At 43.5% G+C, this 22998-nt stretch overlaps 1 protein-coding gene across 9 annotated transcripts in view; it reads left to right on the forward strand.

Annotated features, from left to right (window-relative positions):
- Window positions 1–22998, forward strand: part of SLC4A5 (solute carrier family 4 member 5) — a 126299-nt gene that overhangs the window by 13581 nt on the left and 89720 nt on the right. For 8 of the 9 annotated variants that reach the window (XM_043503200.1, XM_038384613.2, XM_043503194.1 and 5 more), the window contains 2 exons: window positions 822–1013; window positions 19310–19439. In XM_043503200.1, the coding sequence (XP_043359135.1) occupies window positions 822–1013; window positions 19310–19439 (322 nt within the window). Of the gene's footprint in view, window positions 1–821; window positions 1014–4543; window positions 4661–19309; window positions 19440–22998 lie in introns of those variants that run through there. The other variant, XM_043503199.1, reaches the window with a different exon arrangement.

Genomic DNA, 22998 nt, shown 5'->3' on the forward strand with positions numbered 1-22998 from the left:
ACCCAGATCTCCTGAGTCCTAGTCTAATGCCCTATCTATCCACAGACCAATGTGTCTTAGCTAATGGGTCATGACAACCAAAGGGGTTGCAAGGCATTGAAAACTGTATTTGCTCTGAAGAAAAGAAAAAAATCTCTCCTCGCACACCCTTACTCTTCAAAGTCAAATATTCTCTATCAACTTCTCAAAACACACACAGACTTACTGTTAACATAGATACATTTACTATAAAAGCAAAAAAAAGTATGGGGGACATGAATGTTTTTGACTTTGAGAAGCTTGAGAAACATTTCGTTGGACTTCCTAATATACAGCTGGGGCCTGATCCTGAGAAGTGTTCAGCACCCACCACTTTGGTGGAAGCTGTAGCTACTCGGCGCATCTCAGAATAGGGCTGTTTAGTTGATCTGAAGACTACCTAGCAAGGTAATATTCCTTGAAGTGATGCCAAATTTTACCCAAAATTCAAGGCCAAATGGATACAATTTGTTTCCATTTAAATAAGTAAAAACATCCTTTGCGCCCTTATGTATCGGTGGGGATGTGTGTAATGGTGCTTCTGGAGGTGCCAATGAGACTCAAAACCCAAGGGCATGCCTACTTGTGGACTCTATGGCATCAATGGGTTTGGGAGTAGCCAGACATCCTTGTTAGCACGATAGTAATGTTTGGTGTTTCAGGCCTAATGGGAGATGGGTGGGGAGAGCATATGGGATTGCTGGCTTCTATTCACAAGTGAAAAGCAGTGAGGTTTGTACACCCAGAGCCCTGCTTCTGCATGCGAAGTTCCTTGGTGGGTTTCTTTTTTCTCTCCATTGCAGACTACCATTCTATTTACATCGGGGTGCCAATGCCACGGGGCTACAGGAGAAAAAGGCGCAGGCGGAGATCCACCTCCAGCCGGGATAAAACCAGCGAGAACGAAAGGCTCTATGAGCGCCAGGACCGATCCGATACCGATGAAGGAGGGCAGGCAAGCTACGACAATGGGAACGACAACGCCATCAGGACGAGTAAGTCCCAGTTGTGCTATTCCTCGTAATCAAGAAGAGAAGGAATTGGACTGTCGCTAGATCAGATTTCCTGAGGTGGTCTCCGCAGTCCTCTATGATGCTTGCATCGTTTTTTCAACAAATTGTGTTTTTCATTTTAAAAAAATGCATTTTTCAGGGCTTGCAACTATTCATTGATTCAGGTTGAATTAAATGAATCGTTTCCATTGAAAACAAATTTCAAAATTGTCTAAACGTTTTCTTTCGGCTTTTGGATTCAAACTGATGTTTTGATTCCAAATTTGGCCAATTTAAAAAAAAAAAAAGGGGGGGGGGGGATGAAAAACAGCCGAATCAAAATGAAAAATTAAAAAACAATCATTTGAAGTTGACTCTAAACGAATCAAAACACTGGGAAAAATCATTTAGAGGTAAATAGAAACATTTCACTGGATTGAAAATGAAATTTTTTCAGCTTTTCAGTTGGATGAAAACTTTTGAAAAAGTTTTTTCATTTTGGCTCAGATTGGTGAGTTTGTTTTTGTTTTGTGTTTTTTTTTTCCAATTCAGTCCTGGACCCAAAAACCCATTATTCATTCAATTTTAGTCCTCTGTAGCACTCAGGCTAACACAGCCTTTTGTGCCTAACATCACCACATGGGGACAGTACTCAGATATTTCAGAGCTGCCTTTGTGTTCCCCTAATTCCCACAGCTGCCAGGGGCCGATTTGGTACTCAGCTCCGTACAGAATGGCCTAAAGGCTTCTCTAAATTATAGGTGGCTGCACTGGCCACAAAGAGTCTGTTCAGGCAGCTGAGGGCTGCTGAAGCACAAGGGTCTTGTTGCTGGTGCCTCTTTCAGCCCATGCAGTTTAGGAAGAGTGAGCTGGATTCTGTTCTGCTTTGTGCAGCATCAGCAGACTTGTCAGGTAAGTTCTGACTGTAGAATTGGAACATAAGAACAGCCACATTGGGTCACACCAATGGTCCATATAGCCCAGTATCCTATCTTCCAACAGTGGCTGGTGCCAGATGCTTCAGAGAGAATGAATAGAACAGGGCAACTTTGAATGATCTTTCCCCTGTCATCCAGTCCCAGCTTCTGGAATTTGGAGGCTTAGGGACACTCGGAGCATGGGGTTGCTTCCTTGACCAACCTGGCTAATAGCCATTGATGGACCCATCCTCCATGCAATATAATAGAGATATTTGGACTGGTTTGTCCAGTCTAATTTTACACTGCCCTCCCTCCCCCCAAATAGAACTTCCATCATTTTCCTCAGGAAATGCACAGCCAAATAGATCTCATTGTAAGGAAACTTTTATCCTGATATTTGGCATAATTTCATCCGACCACTCATAGCTATGCCCTGTGTACCAGCTGCAGTAAATAAATTTCTCTCCGTCCTGCATGTTGATGAAACCCACCCACTGGTTTATTGTGCATGGCATGTGTAATGTATTTCCTGTAGTGGCTGGTCTACATGAGCCTAATACTGCTAATAGCAAATGTGGTACTCCTCTAGTTCAAATGGTAGTCATCCTTGCTTTTAGTGTTGAAGGTCCTGGGTTCGTTCTCTGCTGGTAAAACATGGTAAAGAATGTAGCATTTGCAGCCTGTAGGTACAATTGTGGTCTCTTCTTCGCTATTCTAAATGGTACCCAAAACAGGAAGAACACAGCCTTAATTTTTCAAATCCTATGACAGCAGCAATTTGAAAACGCCCATTTTCGTTTGTAAGCAGAGCAGATGTAGTATGTGAGCCTTTGAAAGAGTCAGTATATAATGCAGCAAGGTCATTTCAGTGCTGTCTTTTCAAAGTGTTATTGCGCTGTAAGTAATTAATGTTATTTCCTACTTCTTACTAAACAGAGTTAATTAATAGCCCATATTTCTGGTCATTGAATTATGACTGAATGCAGTGCCTTTTTGCTGACCATTTTCTGGCTTTACTTTTTGCATTTTTTCCATCCTGACTTAATTGCAACCTTTATAAAGTGCTTTGAGATCTACTGATGCAAAAGCACTATATAAGAACTAGGTATTATTATTTCTCCTAGTTTATTATTCTAATTGCAGTAGCATCTAGGAACCGAAGCTGAGAATCAGGGCCCCATTATGCTATGCAATACACAGAAAATAACAAAAAAAGATAGTCCCTGTCCAAGGGAGCTCACAGACAGGACATGACAGGTGAACAGAGAAGACTGGCGGGGGTGGGAGGGTGAGTTAGCAGAATGACCAAAATTTAGCATAAAATGTATTGATTGCTCTAATACATTTCAAGATGTCATATAATCATAGTTGTTAGAGACAGTAAAGACCCTATTGGATCACATCTAGTCTATTTCTTCACCAGAGTAGGATTGTTCCCTACAGTTTATTCCCTAGAGCCTTGTCCAGTCTAGTTTTTAAAGCTCCTTAGGAAAGATTAACATTTTACATAGCAAAATAGCTGTCAATCTTCGATTTAGCCCCAATATAGATGTTCTCTTCTTTTTTGCTCGTTTATGAGTGCACTAAACCAAACTGCTGTAGGAGCTGGATCACAAAAAGTGACAGGCTATAGGGGTTTGCTTTTCAATCCTCTCTTTAAGGGCACAATTCTGTACTCACCAGAGATTCTGCTTGCAATTCATTCATGCTTTTCACTGGCAAAGCATTCCAGCAATTCCCTGGTAAAAGTGCACTTGTAAAACCAGAGTACCAGTCTGGAAATCATGCCTGTAATTCTTTATACTTAAACTTTTTGTTTTCTTTCACTTGGCAAAGCCTAGTGTCCCAGTTAGTTATTCAATGTGACTTGCATATTGAGGCCGTTCATTAAAGCTAAATAATAGCAAACCCTGTAGGATCAACAGCGCAGGCTTGTCTTCTCTTTGACGGTCTCCAATAAAAGGTGCTGGAGATGGTAGAGGTTTCTGACTGTGGCTAGTTCAGGGGAGTATAGTCCTTTGTAGTTGCAAGTTGTTTCTGAATAATGCAGAATTTACAAAGCAAGTGTTGGCAATTGTGTATTTGAAACAGTCTCCAAAGCACTTAGTGGAGCACTCTAACCCTGCACAGTCCTGAATTTACCGTCCCTTACCGTGAAGGAAATAAATCCAGTGCAATATTCCTGATGGATGGATGTCTGTATCTGAAGATGAAGCCCAGCATACAATATCAAAGAATACTAAAGCATGAGGCACATGGAGAATCCAAAACATTTAGGATTTAAACCCGCTAAGATAGGGTCTGTTCAGCAATTCCAGCTCATACTTTGGCAGAACTCCCATTGACTTCTGAGGGGAATTTTGCCTGAATAAAGAAGCAGAGGGCTCTGTCCGTGCTTGGAGTAAATATGTGCAGCATTTCTGAAGTTGTAGGGATTATATCGAAACCTGTACTGCCATTCCCATCCTCCCACCTCTCTCATTTCTTCCCCCCCCCCCATTCACTCTCTCACACACTCCAGTCCGCTCACCTCTTATGCAGGCATCTCGGTGGATTTGGTAACTTCACGTCATGAGAGCCGAAGAGAGAGGAAAGTGCTTTATATTCTCTATAATCTGCTCATTAAGCCGTGGAGTTTAACAAGACTGAGTGGATAAAGGAGGAAGTTTGGGGTGTTTTTTGTTTGGTGTGGTGTACGTTTAACGGGGGAAAGAATGCAAAACGTTCCAGGTAAGAACTATTCCACATGCTGTTTCCATTCTCTTTCCAGTCTTAAAAACCTTGGTGTTCCTGGACTTTGTTTCTTGTTTACAAAAGCCGTTTCTTAACTGATCTAGGGGCGGGTAAAATGCGATGACGTTGTGTGTTTGCAAGTGTAAGAGAAATTGATTAGCAATACAGTGTGGTATCTTGGAATCTGATGTGCTTGCTGAAAATAAACTTTTTGGTAGCAAACACAGCTTGTTCACCTCTGAGGGGGTAAGAAAGGTGTTTTTGATTGTCCCTTCCAGCCTAACAAAGATCAAACTGAGGGATACTGTGCCTTAAAAATGTGGCACAGCTGACCCCAAAAAAATATAACAAAGGGAGTTTAGCAGTAAGCCCACATGCACACTAGAGAGAGAGTCTTCCATTTTGTAGCCCGTTGCTGCATCGCAGTGTTCTGGAAGTGGGCTAGAAGAGGCAAATTGCATCTAGAATGGGATGTTGGACTTCTAGACAGAGGGATAATTTTAGAGCTGTGGGCTGAGCTTTTCAATGCATCCTAAGGAATTTGGACATCCAGTTCTCGTTAAAATTAATGGAAATTGGGCATCTAAATCCTCTAAGTGGTTCTTGGTCCTGAGGTTCAATAAGTGCTGCTGCTGGGATGCTTCATTGTAGAAGGCAGCTGGTTGCAAGGATCATCTCCGCTGAACAACCAGTGCTGCGTCTCTCCTTCTTTTTAAGGGGCAAGGGATGGATCGCAAAGGAGAAAAAAGCCCATTGTATGTTCTGTTTGTCCTGCAAAATGAGACCTGCAGAAAACAAATGTTTCTCTTTTGAAGGAATGGATAATTACAATTGTCAAGCACCATTCGATAGTTGGCATTTCAAACCGATGCTAGGTGCTTGTCAGTTATTTGTTATGCCAAGTCTAGTTGAAAACTGCAGCCACTGCAGATAATACTGTGCGCTGCTTTTATTCTTGTAATGGCAGCCACTTTCTATATATATGGTACACAAGAGAAGCAAAACCAGAGCTGGCCTTTGTTTTGCAAAACCACATGAGGTGGGGCTTTTATCATGTTTTGGGGAAAGGTTTGGGAAGTAGTTCTGTGGGTTTGGTGTATCTTTAATAGATCTATGCATGTATCAATACAGAGTATTATGTACTGTTGTTCTGTGCAACTATCCATTTTAATATAATCAACCTAATTTATCTGTAGTATTAATGTTGAGTTAAACCTTCAGCTCTGGAACGTTCAGGACCTGATTCTGATCTCACTGTGGTTTAAACTAGGGGTAACTTCACTAAAGCCAGTGTAGTTGCACTGATATAAAACTGTTAAGGGAAACCAAAATCTGTCCTATTGGCGGTATCTTTCTTCATTCTTTGTTTTTCTTTTAAATTACATTAATGTGATCTATTCCTGCCCAAACAGTGGATCTCTTTATGACCTTTGATAAACTTCCTAGCATAAGTGTAATGAATCGGGGGGGGTAGCCGTGTTAGTCTGTATCCACAAAAACAACAAGGAGTCCGGTGGCACCTTAAAGACTGACAGATTTATCTGGGCATAAGCTTTCGTGGATGGTAAACCACTAATTCAGATGCATCAGTGTATGCAGTCTGGTTTAGCTTTAGTGGATTGCCTTTCAAAAGTGCAAAAACTCTGCAAGCATTGGGTCACTTTTGCTCAGAAAGCAAAAAGCTTTTATTAAACTAGCCGTTAGCATTCTTATGCTCTCTTAACCAGCGCCTGCAAGGCGGCTATTGTCTCCAAGTAGCAAATTGAGGGAGCATTCTAATGAGGATAGTTTTAATCAGGCTGAGATGTCAAAACCTTGCAAGAATGTTGTATCAGTGCTTCTTCGAAGATGTCCAGTTTGCATGCTCAAAAATAAATGACCATTAAACATCTTCCTAACTGAACATCTGGTATCTTCATTAACGAAGTTGAATGATGTATCGGATTTACCAGCTGAGAAAAATGAATAAGATCCACATAAGTGCCTGAAACTATGGCCAGGCTAAGATAGGCTTTGTTTATTTCAGGGAAGAAAAGATCCCTCAGGTGAATAAATACCAAGCATTCTCTCCAGCAGCTTCCTGCCCCCACTGCTCAGTGAAGTCCTATCGATGTTGGTTTAGCAAATAACTCTTTGTTCGGGTCAGTGACCACGGTCAGGGGAACAATGTGACTAAGACTCTTAGAGGAGGAAGAGACCTGAAAAATGATCTTCAGACCTTCCACTTGCATGATATTGAATGACTAGGTGTGCTGTGACTGGAGGGAAGGCAGTAGCTCAAGGATCCCAGCAAAACTGCACAGTGCAGAAAGTACATGTTATGCGTAGACAGATCGGCTTAGACCTTGAGCTGAGGGAAAGAAAGAAAAAACCCTCTTTTCTAGGTAAATGTTCCTTTGTCTTTTGTTTTCTTCAATGGCTGACAAATTTTTTCACAAATGCACTCAGAATAGAAAGTTAAAATGTTAAACCACCTTTAGGTACAGATGTGGCCCCCCTCACAGTCTTTCATGCATTTATCCTCACAGCACCGGTGGGAGGCAGGGCAGTGCTATTATCCCCACTGTACAGATGGGGGAACTGAGGCACAGAGAAGCTAAGTGACTCTCCCAAAGACACATAGGAAGTCTGTGACAGAGCAGGGTCTCCCAAGTCCTAGGCTAGGGCCAAGAGCTGGGAAGGTCCAGCCTGGAGAAAAGAAGGTGTCTAGAACTTTGCAAAGGGATGTGAAAGGTAGGACAAAATTCTTCTCCCGCATTCAAGACAGAAGAAAGGTGACTGGCTGAAGCTACAGTAGGGAAAATATAGATTAGATTAAAATAGTTACCGTAGGTGATGGGAGATGTTTCCAAGGGCCGTTACGGAGTCCCCTCAGTGGAGAAGTTCCAGGCTTGGACTAGGGTATGCCCTTTTGTTAAGGCTGGTCTAGGAATAATTAACTCAGTACTTGCACATGGCAGCAGAGAGGCTGGCAGCAAGGACTCCAATACAGAATAGCTCTTGTCCATCTCTCCCTTGGTGTCACAGCCTCTGTAGTGTGGAGCCCTTAGAGGATCCCCAACCAACAAGAGCTCTGAGCCCTCAGGGGAAAGGTCCTTTCCCTCCTGCTGAGAAAGTAGCATAGAGTTGAAGTTGTCACCCAATTCCTTCCCCCTTCCTGGGGCAAAGCCTGAGAGCCCCCACCCCCAACTGTGGCATTTGTTTATTATCCTGTAGATTTTTATGCTTTTCAAGGCAGGGACCTGTCTTGTGTGTGTGCTGTGAAGCACCCTGCTGGCTGCCACATAATAATAGTTGTTGTTTTTAACCCATGTTGTTCATCCTCTCAGAGGGCTGATGTATCACGAAGAGCTTTCCTGTTGATCTGGGGGAAAGGAGGAGCTAATCTTTTGCATAACAGAACCCACACTGGCTATCTGGCCATGGAGCTCCCTGATGGCAGGAGGAGGGGGGCTTTCTTGTTTTGTGCACGTACAGCACCTACTGCAACAGGGGTCCCAATCGTTGCTTACGGCCCTGTGTTGCTACCACAATGCAAAGAATACATCATCATCATAAGGGTGCAGAGCTAGAATCTCAAGTGACTGTAGCATTGCAATGGAATGGGACTGATACCATCCTTCTTCTCATGTCCATGAGCTCCCCATATCATTGCAGGGCTGAGGGATCGGATCAGAGAGCGTTACCGGTCCCTCAGCTCACATCCTCCGCTTTTATCCCAGCATCGCTTTTTGCGAGAGAGCTTCTGAAACGTACGTCGGTCATGAACTCTCTGGGGTTGTCTTCCTTTGTGTTTGTACAGGCCCCCAATTCCAACCAGAGCCTCAGAGCACTACAACGATGGACATATTAAATGATTGATAATAATAATGACCAAGTCACTGATGGTGTGGCTTAAGGGTCTTAGGCAGTAAAGCAGGCTAAACTATAATGCAAGGGACATCCTGTTCTTTCATGGCAGTTATGAATTCTGCTTCACCTGATTTTTATCTAAGGGAAAGGCAGTATTTCTGGCTGCAGCAGGAAGTTTCCTTTTACACACGCACCGATTTAATTAGCCCCTTTCTTGAGTACCATATGTGACCGACGTTCTTATTTCCAAGTTCTAGAGCATTGGGATTCCATTAGCAAAGACATTTTTCATAAATGGATTAACATCTGACATATTAAGGAAGTAATAAAACCCACCAGTTTATTAAAATACACTCTGCCCGAGGAGACCAACATGTGGTTGGGTTAAAGCCTTGTTTGAACAACTCCCTGCCAACAGCAGAGGAGACAACCATCCCAACCCAAACCAGCTGCTCTGCACCTTTGTGGAGGTTCTTGTCCTTGTGTCCAGGTTATTTAATGAACTGCCAGGGTAATTAGGAGACTCAATCGGTTCTAACAGTGTAAGCCCTTCTGGATACAGGGACTGTCTTGATTTTTGTAATGTGCCAAGAGTATTGTCAGAATGTTGGAAATAATTGTAACAATAGGCTAGTCCGGAAGTCCTTACTTAGGCAAAATTTCTATTGACTTCATTGCTGGAAGTTTGAATCAGGATTTTATCCTGCGAACATGGGTTTTAAACTCCCCTCTTAGCTTTGCAGAGCATACTTCTCCAAAGGTGGTTTTTATGTGTAACTCGGGTGCATGCATGGAGTGGGGAATAAGCTGGAAGATATTCCTGTGTGCAATTTGGAGAGGAGATTTGTCCCTCAAGTTAGGGACACACAAAAGTTTCTCCATTTGCAACCATGTCTGTTGTGAACATGATGCTTCATAGGCCAGTGTGCAGGGGATATTAAAGGAGCTGGAGATAGTCCTTCCCCTGTTATGAAGAGAGACCATCAGACGGATCAGGAGGCCTACATTTTATTCGTGGCTTTGCCACAAATTCTGATCTTGTGGTGATTGGGGGCCAGGAGGAGAACGTGGCTGGATGGGTCTAGATAGGTTCACTGTCTGACCTAGGACACGTCCAGTAAGCTCTGTATTCCTCCATTTCCTCCCCTGTAAAACAAGGAGGGTTGGGGGAGGGCAATGCCCTGCCAACCTTATGAGAGTGTTGTGATGCTAAGTTTATAATCATTTAAGTGATCTGAGACCTTAGAGTGGAAGTCACTGTGGAAGTGTGGAATATGATTACTACTGGATTGATCCCAGCATGCATGTAGAATGGGTGTCGCTCTTGCTTGGGGGGGGGGGGATTGTTTTACTTTACACAGCCTTGGAGGGGGAGTGTTTTGTTTGGATAAGCAAGCCATGTAGATGGAGAAGATTCAGTACTGTATATAAGAGGGGAACCACTTACAAGGGGGAGAGAAAAGTCAGAAGGAGGATGGTAATCTCTACTGAGTATAAGTAGTGTGAGTGTTGTAAGATCTACAATATATATGTTGACTCAAGGCTTGTCGACATGAGACAGTTGCACCGCTATAACTTAAATCTCTTTTTAAACCAATATAAACCAGTGCAAAAGGCTGTGTGGGCATTTACTGCAGTATAGGGGTGGCTTATTTTGGTTTAGCTCAGGTCAATCAGGAACCGGTTAAACAAAATGGGGAAAAAGGCCTCTCTTGTACCTAATAAGAGTGTCCACAGAGTCTTTGACGCCAGTGTCATTCTGTTGGTTTCAGTTCACATCTCAAATTATACTGGTGCAACCTTCTCGTTTCGATGAGTCCGGAGTGAGGTCTCTACCTCACGTTCATTCTCTATTTCCATGAGTTATGGCCCTGGGCCAGAACCTCACTCAGTTTAAATTGGTATAGCTCCATTGGCTTCACTGAACCTGGGTCAATATTTTCAATGGAGTGACACTTATTAACACCAGCCAAGAATCTGGCCCTATGTCTGGTTTTTGGTCCTGTATATGGGCAGGCCATTATATCCCAGAATGGGGATCTACTACAGCCTGGGTAAAATTCTCAAAACCGTGTAATGTGTGGGAGTTAGATGTCTAAATTCCTTTGAGAATCTGGGCTGTGGTAGCCTACATCCCATTGAAAGAGGACTTGGGGCCGAAGGCTATGTCTATACTGGAGTCACAGGTGTGATTGCAACTCAGGTAGCCAAACCTAAGCTAGCTTTAATTTAGCTATCTTGGTTCCCACAGCAGTGAAGCCACTTCGGTCGTGTATAGACTCTGCTGAAGCTTTCATTGCTGTAGCTTCATGTATCCAGGGCCCAAACTAGGTAGATTAAAGCTTTATCTGCCGTCACGCCCTCTGATTGCAATATAGACATACTCCCAATGACTGAGGGTAATGTTTTCAAAAAAGCACCTCTCTTTATGATTCTGACATGACCACACCTTGAGTATTGTGGTCATTTCTGGGTATCTCAGGGCTCAAAGGATACTGATAATGAATGGGAGGGAGTTCTGCGAGGAGGAGGAGGAGGAAGAAGAAGAAGAATCTGGAGTGGGGCAGGTTTTGGTGGAAAGATTAAAAGTAGACATGCTTAGGCGAAGTGACAGTGAAGGGCCAGTCATAACCGCCTGGAAATACTCGAAGGCTGTAAGCGCCCAGGAGCAGGGAAGGATCGTCTAAAGCAGTTGAATGAATGACAAGAACATTTAGGCTGAATATCAGAAGAGCTCCCTGATAGTGAGATTATTGGCTTGTGGAATAGTCTCCCAAGGGAAGGGGTGGGAATTTCTAAACCAGACTGGACAAAACACTAGCAAATATGCTGAAGGCAGCAATTCTGCAGCAGCAGGGGAAGAGGCTGGATGTTCCGAGAGGTGCTCGCACTTAAGAGTATACCTCGTGTGTGTGTTTGTGCTCCATTCATTTATTCTTTCCCCATCCCAAGGGATTTGTGTGCCTCAATACTTGGCCCATATCACTTTTTGATCCCACCTTTCTGTAATGGGAAGGGCCAAATGTTTCCGTACCTTTTTCACGTGTGCTGATTATTAGAAAGAGGCGGGGGCGGGACTTGATTTTAAAAATCAATAGATTAGACCAGTCACATACACTATGAGCAAACAATCCAAATCTAGTAAAAGTACTGGAATTAAGCACTCTAGGAATTTTCCCCACCATTTAATGTAGTTCTGCCTAAGTTATGTACGTTGTATCCTATGTACTTATTGGTGTAACCGCTCGGGGAAGAGAAAGGACATGTCTCCATAAATTTTGACTCTCCTGCTGATGTCCCCCCTCAACATTGCTTCCAAACTCCTGCATTTTCATTCCTGCTCTCCTCCCCCCGCCCCCACTAATTTACATAAGTTGTGGCACCTCTGGACGTGCCATGCGATAACGTATGAGTACCGCCTTGAAGTTGGCCCAAGGATCTCTTCCCTTGGGAATCCCACAGTGGTATTACCTCTGAACAAAGGTGTTCCTCCGCCACAGGCATTTTTCAACTGTTTGGAAGCGGACCCAAATAGCACGAGTGACTAGCATTCCAACACACCGGGCGCATGGCACGCTCTTCTGCCAGATTCCTAGCGAGAGTCTTGTGGCCTGCAATAACTGGTGTGTTCTGCTCTGTATAAAGTAGGCCCTTAAATGAGCAGATTGTTAAAGAATCTTAGGAACAGGGAAAGCCTCCTGGGCCAACACAACTGCCGTTACTTGGCAGATCCCACCTTCCTGCTTTTTCTACTATCTCCTGCAAATCCCCCAGAAATAGACAATGGTCTAGGATTACAAGAGCTGGCCTGAAACTCAGTACTGGATTCATGGGAAGGGAGGATTGCTGATAATACTGCCTTTTTCATCCCTCAGCATCTTTGCCTTCTAGCCAAAGCTCCATAGGAGTCTCTGCTCCCCCAAAGATATGTAGTACCTACATAGGTAGGTAGATGCTACTGAGGGGCTGTTGGGAATGACCACATTCCTTTGTTGCCTTGACTAGAGCTACTCAATAAGTCTGAGTTTAAAGTCAGAAGGAATCACCAGATCATCTAGTCCAGTGATTCTCAATCTATTTACCATTGTGGGACACGTACTATCTGTATGGCCCTGAGGATGTCACATGGGCTACAGCTGTGTGCTGATTGGGCTGCAGGTTGAGAACCACTGAAAGCCGGACCTCCTGTGTATCAAACAAAACCGCACCCAGCACCCAGACGCTAAACCCAACAACAAATGCTGATAGCATTGACTGGAAGTGGACCTTCTAGTGGCCAGTAGACTCTGGCCACTTTGTCATCAGAAATCTGTATGAATGGCCCACATAAGGGGATAGAACTGGGGACCTCCAGAGCTTCATAGATTTCATTGATTCCAAGGCCAGAAAGGACCATTATGATTAGCTAGTCTGACCTTCCTGTAGAACCTCCCCAAAATAATTCCTACAGCAGATCTTTTACTAAGCATCCAGTCTTGATTTAGAAATGGCCAGGGATGGAGAATCCACCACGCCCCTTGGTAAATTGTCCCACTGGTTAATTACTCACTCTGTTAAAAATGTACTCCTTATTTCCCGTGTGAATATGTCTAGCTTCAACTTCCAGCCATTGGATCATGTTAGGCCTTTCTCTGCTAGATTGAAGAGCCCATTATTAAATACTTGTTCCCTGTGTAGGTACTTTATGGACTATAATCAAGTTACCTGTAGTCGTCTTTTTGTTAAGCTAAAAAAACTGAGCTTCTTGCATCTATCACTAGAAGGCATGTTTTCTAATCCTTTAATGATTCTTTTTAAAAAGAAAAGGAGTACGTGTGGCACCTTAGAGACTAACAAATTTATTTGAGCATAAGCTTTTGTGAGTTACAGCTCCGCTGCATCCGATGAAGTGAGCTGTAGCTCACGAAAGCTTATGCTCAAATAAATTGGTTAGTCTCTATGATGCCACAAGTCCTCCTTTTCTTTTAATGATTCTGTGGCTCTTCTCTTTCCAATTTATCAACAGCCTTCTTGAACTGTGGACACAGGATTCCAGCAGTGGCTGCACCAGTGCCAAATACAGAGGGAAATCACCTTTCTACCCCCTACTCAGTATTCCTCCGTTTATGGATCCAACGATTGTGTTAGCTCTTCTTCAGATCAGGCAAAAGGGGACCTGTAATGCACACTGACCAATGGGCTACATCTACACATTTAGAAGCCAGCATAGAGCCTGGTTGAATTGGTCACGATGCCTGGAACTTCCTTATGTGTTTGTGTTTTGGTGCCCTTCTTAGTAATTTATTCCATAGCTCGTTCCATGAGCACATGGTATTTCCTGATTATCTCCATTTTAGTTCTAATTTCCTAATGTTTAGCTTCTGGCCCTAGTTTAGAATCGCTCACCTGAGAGAATTCTTGGTCAGTTTTATCAATTGCCCTTCATAACATTCAAGTTGTTAATGGGTCACCTTGAGGCTCCTCTTTCCCCATGGCCCCTTCACATTCCTTCCATTCATGAAAAAGTTCTATACAATGTAATAGGGATGGAAACAATAGGGGTTATAGAAATGTAATAAGGCTGCCTAGAAATTACTCTGAAAAACCTGTAGAATTTCATGATGAATGTGACCCTTTGTGTAGGTTTGCTAAACCATCTCATAGAATTCTACATCAGGGAGAGAGAATTATCTCTCAAATTCAGAACGGTGGTCGAAGTAATCTGTAGAAAGTTTCTCCTGTTCTATCACATTAAACAGGATGGTACCAAAACTATAGAAACACTACCACTTTCTGTTATTCCATGAGACTTTTTCATAACTTAGAGCCTAGAGAACTGTTACCATCTTGGTTGTCTGTATTAGCTCTCCTCCACTTCCCATTTTGAGCTGCGAATGCTAGCTCCTGGGTCTTTTCTACACTGGCAATTTTATTAACATCTCCCACCATGATTATTGCACCACTTCCCCTACACCAGTACCACTGGTGGGAAACCTAGCATAAATCAGCCATCAATGGTTTTATTGCCATGTTGTCTAGATCTGCTCTGAGTGGAATTAGAAAAAAAAAAAAAGCCTTGTTTGTGCTCCCCCTGTTGCTATCACCAGCGGAATTTAGCTGGTGTTATCACAGTAGGAGAAGTAGTAATACCTAGTGCTTTTCATCAGTAGATCTCAAAGCTCTTTACAGAGGAGGATAATATCATTATCCCCATTTCACAGATGGGGAAACTGAGGTGGAGTGGGGAAGTGACTTGATAAACAGCAGAGCCAGGAATAGAACTCGAGTCTCCTGACTCCCAGTCCAGTGTTCTAACCACTCAGTCACACTGCTTGCAAAAGCATCCGAGGCAGTTAAGTGCTTGACTACCTTAGTCACTTGAAAATCCTATCTGTTTACAAAAATGCTTTAACATAGGCGAGGCCGGAGAATGCTGGTGTTTTGCAATCAAATGTATGCTTTGGTATGGGGAGAGGGAACGTGTGTTGTGATAGTCGAAGCTGAGTCCCAAACACAACATTATGGGCTTAATGCAAGGATCACGGGGTGAAATTCTATAGCCTGTACTGTGTAGGAGGTAAGACTAGAGGGTCAGAATGGTCCCTCTGAAATGCCATTCAAAGGGGGAGCAGTTTTATTTCAGCTGGAATTTAACATGGCAAAAGTTCTCACAGCAACCATGACAGAGACTCGTTGGAAGCACCTATAGATAGACAGTATTCTTAGTTTCCGGTCTTAATTTGTCATGTAATGTAGCTAGGTCCTGTTAAACAGTTGTCATGTTTCACACCATTCACTAGGGAACGAATGATTCCTAGTTATGTTGTGTGGGGAGGTTTGTGAATCGCTTTTGATGTAATGATGCTATATTAGAGAACATGGTACTAGTATAAAAACTGATACTTTTCTAACTCCCCAAACTTTTGTGTAAGGACAGCAGCAGGTAGATGCAGTTAGAATTCATCTGAATTATTGTAGTGGTGGCTGCTTTTCAAAATGGGGAAGAAGAGGCTATTTTAATTGGGTATTATTAATCATGCATGTTATTATTTATCACTCAGTGCTTTCCATCTAAGCTCCTTACCAAAAAGCAGGATTGTTCTCCCCATTTCACAGGGGAGGAAAGTGACTTGCTCAAGATCAGAGTGAGTTAATGGTGGAGACAGGACCTGAATGCAGATTTCCAAGGTCCTACTCCAGTGCCCTAAACCCTGGATTACCCTGCCTCTCTATAACGCACTTATATAGGGCCTTCTAGCTTCAAAATACCCACAGCAAACTTCGGTAGGAGGTGAGCACTACTCCCATTTTACCGATGGAGACACTCAAATAATAGTTAGTTCATCCTCATTAGGAGTCTTAAAATCACAACTGGATACCTTTCAAAAAGACTGCCAATATAGTCTCGTCTTTTCCCTGTACTCCCCTGCCTGTCCATCTCCTTATCTAGCCTCTTGTATTACAATTAGAGCTTCAGCTCTTTGGCACAGGGGCCGTGTTTGTTCTGAGTTTGTACAGCACCTAACACAATGGTGTCCTGGTCTATGGCGACGACTCCTAGGTTCTACGTTGAGTCCTATTCCATGAATTGTATCACTAGTGTTCTCTTACGCTGTGGGGATGGATAACCCCCATCTACTTAAGGAATCACTGCGTGAAATTCTCTGGGCTGTGTTGTGTGGAAAGTCAGGCTATATAATCATTATCTGGCCGTAGAGACTAAAATGCTGTCTCTATAAGTAAGAGACGCCATTAGAACTGAGGAGTTCATGGCTTCTAGCCTGGAATTCAGACCACTAGGCCATGTCTCTCCTACCCTGGCTAAAGTAGCATTTATTCTTAACCTCACGCACCGCAGCAGTGGGTTCGCATTGCGCTGGCTGTTGCCAGCTGCCTTGCACGCTGCCAAGAGATCTAAAAGCATGTGAACACAGAGATTTAAGAGAAAATCCACCAAGCTCATTGAGCGATGGAGCAAGCAGTCAGGAGGGCAAGTGTGTGCTCTCCCCCTCCCCGCCCCCTCACCCGGCTACAGGGAATGCATTAGAGTCACTCAGGTGGAACAATTCAAAGGGAATGAACCGGCTCTCTCAATAATTAAAAATGTCCTGTGCTGCTGAAATTTCTGTCCGCATCCCTGGGTGACATGCCACAGCCACGGGCCTAAGCTTACTCTGACGCAGCCGCTCCATAGCGGAGCTTGTCTCAACTGCTCTTTTCTCCCCTCGACACTTAGCGGGGAACACAGTTAATTTGTTATGACAGGAGCATTAGGCTTTGCTCCTGAGGCTCCAGCCATAAAGAAAGCAAGAAAGGGAAACTCTGAGACAGAGAGAGAGAGTGCAAAACTCCAAGAAGCTTTCTCTCTCTCTTTATCTCAGAGTTTCACTTTCTTTCTGAGATCGAGAGACAGAAAATGTTGAGGGGGGGGGGGGGGGAAGAAAATCCCAGAATAGATGAATAAAAAGAGAGAGCCCTGAAACCAATTTGAATTTGATGGCTGAAAGATGGGTGAATGGGTGAACCTCCACCAACTCGCATATCAGCAGGAAAAAAATATAGTTTCTAACATGAAAACCTTGGGCCGATTTGTACAGCTCTCACTCAGGCGCAACTCCCAATGACCTCAATGGAAGTCTTGTCCGAGCAACGACCTCATGTTTCGGCTCAGTGTCCAGAGGAAAACACCGCATAGAAAAGGGGATGAAAACTTTTTCCCCTGTGTTCAAGACCAGGGTTTCTTGTTTCTTGTTACAGGGCTGTATTGCTGGTAGGAGGAGCTGGCTTGACAGCTCTGGACACTGAAGTCCTATGTTTAACTGCAGCAGGGACAGCACAAAGCAAGCTTCTCAAAATCCCTCTGTGAGCTGGAGGTGGGAGGGTTCACTCTCCGTGACCCATACTGGCCTTGGCTTCTCCACTGAAGCCACGGGCGTGATGTGATGGAAAGGGCAATTGTGCTGGTATTTCTTATATGGACACTTGCGCACTGGGTTTGGACTGCACCAAACTCATTTCACATAGGCCACCAAGCAGCAGTCATCAGGTGGTGGTAACTATCAGTCACTCCCCAACCTGGACTGGATTCTAGCTGCTGACTTGGAAGTTAAATGCTCTGTATCCACTTATCAGTCCCCTAAGCCACCCACTGCTGCAAAGCCAGAATTTCTCACTGAAATGGTGGAACCTTCCCGATCCAGGACCCTGCCCCCTAGCACCTAAAGGAAACACAAAGAGCATCACCATCTGTGTACAATGTCTCATCACATTTCTTCCCCAGGGGTCCAAAGAGTTGAGTTAAGATCAGTCCATAAATACTTACGTGGGAATAGCTGAGGGCTCTTTAATCTAGCAGGTAAAGGCAGAACAAGATCCAATGGCTGGAAGCTGGAGCTAGGTAAATTCAAGTTAGAAATAAAGCATGGATTTTTAACAGTGTGCAAATTCACCACAGGAACAACTTCCCTGGGGAATGTGGTGAATTCTTTATCACTTGATGTCTTTAAACAAGATTGGATGTCCCTTTCTGAAAACATACGCACTCTAGCTCAACCACAAATATGGGCGTGGTGCAGGAGATGAAATTCTCTGGCCTGTGTTTTGCTGGAGGTCAGATTCAATGAACATCATGGTCCCTTCTGGCCTTAAATTCAACGGGTGAAATGTTGGCCCTTCTGTAACCGATGTCAAAATTCCCATTGACTTAAATGGGGCCAGGATTTCACCCTCTGAATCTAGCCGGTGGTTGGTCCACTGATTACCAAAATAGAGTGTGTGCCCTCCATTCATTACATTTGCCAGTTGTTCCATATTTCAAGCCTTCTTTGTTGAGGAAACTTGGCCTGAATTGCTTATTGTCTCGGCCTTCCCTGCTCCTCAATGGGCCTCTTGTTTCTGAATGAGTTGTTCCCTCAAACGGCTTATTGTCCTCAAAATGTCCTTTTCACTTCAGGATCTAAGATACGCCCGTCGATCCCCTCCTCCACCCTTACCCTCCTTTCTGTTTCTCCAAAGCTTTGTGGGTCAGGACTAACTAATCTTGCTGCTCCAAAAATGCTGAATCACTTTTGTTTGCCATCAAAATTATCCCTTTTGCCTTTGCAGAGTCTGTTCCTAGAAAACTAGAGCCAGGGAGGTGCCATTCAGGCTGCCCGAATGAACTGCTACAACTGCACTTTTGGCAGCGAAGAACTCTGCTGCAATCGCTACAGCATGAGATGCGCAGTGAGGTCTTTCCAAGTCAATTTTTCAGCATCAGCAAAACGGAAAAGAAATCAAAGATGGTTTCCCCAACAGTTGGCCAGGGTTTGATTTAAATAACTGATCTGACTCTCCATCCAAAACTCAAACCCGAGCCCACAAAACATTTTGGAGAAACAAATTCCATTTTCTTGCTTTGCTTCCTGGTTCTGGCTAGGGCTGAGTTTGGAAAGGACCAAATTATCACAAGCAAAGCTACTCTCTTCTTATTTCTTGCCCAGATGGGTATATCTCCCTTAATCAGTTCCCTGCCATTGGTGTTCTCTACCTATGGCACGCACTGGTTTAGTCTCCTGAAGTCTGTAGTACTTTGGTCTTATTCTGGTTGCTGGGCTTGATGTGCAGTTGGTAGTCTGTGCTATACAGGAGGTGAGAAGTATGATCTGGTGGTCCCTTCTGACCTTGAACTCTGTGACTCTATGGCTAGAACCAGGACATATTCACTGGAAAGTTCATTTCTCACAAGGTTCCTAGAGCAATTTTGGAGCCGGATTGGTGTGGGAACCATCAACAGTTGCCCAGGGTTAAATGAACTCTCTTATCTCCTTGCTTTAGTGTCTCCAGCTGCTGAACGCCTTCGTTACATCCTGGGTGAAGACGATGAACCTCCAAACCCCACCCTGTTCACTGAGATGGACACACTGCAGCACGACGGGGAAGAATTGGAGTGGAAAGAATCTGCCAGGTAAGGAGAGGACACCTCACCAGCGCTGGTGATTCAGTAGGTAGTGTTATGTATGTATTGTGGTAGTGCTTTGGAGCCCCAATCATGGATCACAATCCCATTGTGCTAGGTGCTGTACAAACACAGAACAAGATGGTTCCTGCCCCATACAGCTTCCAGTCTAAGTCAGCACTGACCTAGTGCCCCCAGCAGAGAGTTAGGAGACACTGCACTGCTGGAGGTATCGTTGATGATTCAGTAGATAGCTTTCCCCCCCCCCCCCAGAGTTAGTACTCAGCTGATTGTCCCCTGCCTGGGGAATCCCGGATAGGGTCGCAAAATATCCCACCATTGTTCCCACTCGTTCAGCTCCATGAGTGTCAATATTGAGGAGAGCCTTAGGGCAGATGGCTCCAGGAAGTCTCTCACATTTTAAGCACCATTTCCTCTAAGCTAGCTCAGAGCAGGTATAGATGACACAATGGTAAGCCGTGTATGCATCATCATTCCCAATGATGGCAAATTGTAAAGGGAGGGGAGGAAATCAGAGTGTAGACAAGGCAATATGCAAACTATTATGTCATGTTGCTGTGTACTGTTGAGCAGGTATCACATTCCACCCCAGAGGGGGTTGCATTACTGTACTGAATGAAGCGGTTCTGCTATGTGCATAGTTAGTAAAGCACTGTGGGAGCCTGCGTGATTAAAGTAGCTATAGAAATGCAGTGAGTTGTTATAATCTTAAGTAAGATGATGCAGAAGAAAATTTACAAATTGCTTGCGACCATAGTGAAGTTACACATGGTGCTTTCACAGGAGATACCCAGTGGCTTCATGACGGTGCTGATGCTGAGACCGAACACACTAGTTAAATCTATTAATCGATCCTCAGATTGCACCAGGGTGATTTGGTTTTGACCTTGATTAGGAAACAGCAAGTATGGGCCAGCTCATTGCTTGACCATGCAAAGTGGCACAAATCCTGAAAGAGGGGCAGTGTAAAACATGGTGGCTAGAAACATAGCTGTTTCTTGGAGCCCACTCCAGAGTTGAAAAACCCCAGCTGCATGTGGAATGGAGAAATATGATGGTTGGAAAGAGCCTACTGTATATATGCTTGGGTAAAGGGCAATATGCGTATACATTAGTGTTTCACTAGCACATAGGGGTCCCAGTCTGGGATCAGGGCTCCATTGTGCTAGGCGTTGCATAGACCCAGAACAAAAAAGATGGAACCTGCTCCCAAAGAACTTGCATTCTAAAGGTAAGAGATAACATATAGATACAATTTATAGATGTAGGAAGTTCACGGTAATAATGCCAACCCTTGCCATTTTATCTTGAGTCTTGCAATATTTGGTGCGTTTCTTAAAGTCCCAGCACCTGGAGGCATGTGATTAGGTGAGAATCTCAACTATCTTTTTAAGTACGTTTCTAGCCCTTGAACTGGCAAGGCGCCTAATTTGGCTTCAATTCCCATTGAAGACAAGTTGAAGGAGGCTTGGTTATGTTGGTATGGGCATATCTTGCAGAGATCAGAGAGCTCTTGTAGTGATTGTGGATGGAAGATCAAAGACTAGGTACATGGACCAAATATCAGCAGATCTCAGAGGGATCAATCTTTATGCCAGCCTCGTGTATGAGCATGAGGTTTGGAACAAAGTTACAAAAGTTGCTGATTTCAAATAGGGAGGTGGCAAGAAAGAAGTTTCTAGCCCTCATGGTTGTGGAGAAAAATAGCGCACACTCCAGGCTCCACCACTAGACAGCAAATAAAAAGATCCCAGTATTTACTAACTTATTACCCTGAGTCTGGGCAAGGCTGCAGTTACAAATAGAGCTGGGTGAATTTTTTTATTTTTTTTTTTTTTTTTGCTGAATAGTTTATTCACCAAAAAATGCAGTTTCAGGTGAATAGCTGAGATTCTCAACTAAAACCCACTTCATCGGATGAAGTGAGCTGTAGCTCACGAAAGCTTATGCTCTAATAAATTTGTTAGTCTCTAAGGTACCATAAGTACTCCTTTACTTTTTGCGAATACAGACTAACACGGCTGCTACTCTGAAACCTCAACTAAAACCGTTTGCAAATTTAAGTCAAATTCAGCAAATAGTTTTGGCCACAAAAAAAAGGGGAGAGGGATTCCAAAAATGTCTCAACCGAATATTTTAACTTTTTTGTGTCAAATTGTCATTTTGTATGAAAATTTTTAGCTAGATTTAACTTTAACTTTTTTTTTTTTTACTTTTTTTTTTTAAATAAACTTTTTTTTTTCAGGTCAAAAAATTGTATTCGACCTGAAATTCCTTTCTCCCCCCATACCCCCCCCATTTATCTTTTCAGCAAGAAAAACAAAAAAGGTTGTCATTTCAGGCTGACCTAAAAGGAACACTTTTTTTTTTTTTTTTTTTGGATTTTTCATTTTAACAACCAAAATGGGAAATCAGTTTTTTGCCCAGCTCTACTTCTGAGCAGTGTGATAAGCAGCCGTCGCAGCACGTGCTAGACACATGGTTTCAGTTTCATTTCTCCAGCCTCTGCCTCTGTGCTTGGATCATGAGTGGATTTAAGAAATGAAGTCGTTATTATTTGTGGTATCCTGTGAAATAAGAGTTCAGTAGAATGAAATGGCATTGCATAACATTGTATGGAAGTGGCATAGCATAAGCATGGAACTGGTATGGAGCTGACAGAGCATGGCAAAGAAAATTGGTGCAAAATGCTACCAGATCAGATTGGTAGCATTTGGCACCCTTTGTTTACAGCTTTTGGAAATGATTCCACCACATTTCAAGACAGTGGAAAAATCAAGCCCAATCTGTCTAATATTTCTGCATTCTTACTTTCCATGGGCATCCAAAGAGTTAACATGCCCTACTGTTCCAGATCTTAAACAAAAAAAAAAGAAAGAAAAGAAAAAAACCCAAACTTTTAATAAAAGTATTAAAGGAACCACAAATAGTGTTCGTTTTATGGAATTATGAGCTTAACCAAGTAAAAAGATTTCAAATCCATGTGGAATTTTCTCTTCCTAGTGTAAGTTTTGTAAGCATTATTAGTTTTGTTTTTTGTGTGGTTTTTTTTTTTCCTTCCCCAAGTGAGCTTCATTCTTTGAAAAAGGAGTCACTATTACGCCAGGGATTTAGATGGCTTTTTGAGCTCAGCTGAGCCCTTTCTCTTTTGTAACACAAAGGGATTTGTGTGTGTGTTCATGCCATTTTGAATGGGATCGATGGGGTGAGGTCAGGCAGTTAATAAGATAGATTTTTATTAATTCTGTCTCACCCACGTGCACCAGTGGCATCCCACTTGTGCCGCAGAATGACCTTGTCTAATGTACACTTAGGGCCAGCGCCAGGGGATGTGCTTGCTCTCTGACGCCCAGGGAGTTACACGTGCAGCTACTGGAACAATGAGATGGGCACACACTGTCCTACTGACCCCTTTTTTTCTGTACCAACTAGCGTGGTGCCTCTCATGCATCAGCGTGCCATGCAGAGGTGGGTGGTCCAGAACACCGGGGTTCAAATCCATGCTCTGCCCCAGACAGCCCATGTAACCTTGGGACTTAGGAGCCTA

This window comes from Dermochelys coriacea, chromosome 26 (genome assembly GCF_009764565.3).
Source record: "Dermochelys coriacea isolate rDerCor1 chromosome 26, rDerCor1.pri.v4, whole genome shotgun sequence".
NCBI lineage: Eukaryota > Metazoa > Chordata > Testudines > Dermochelyidae > Dermochelys > Dermochelys coriacea.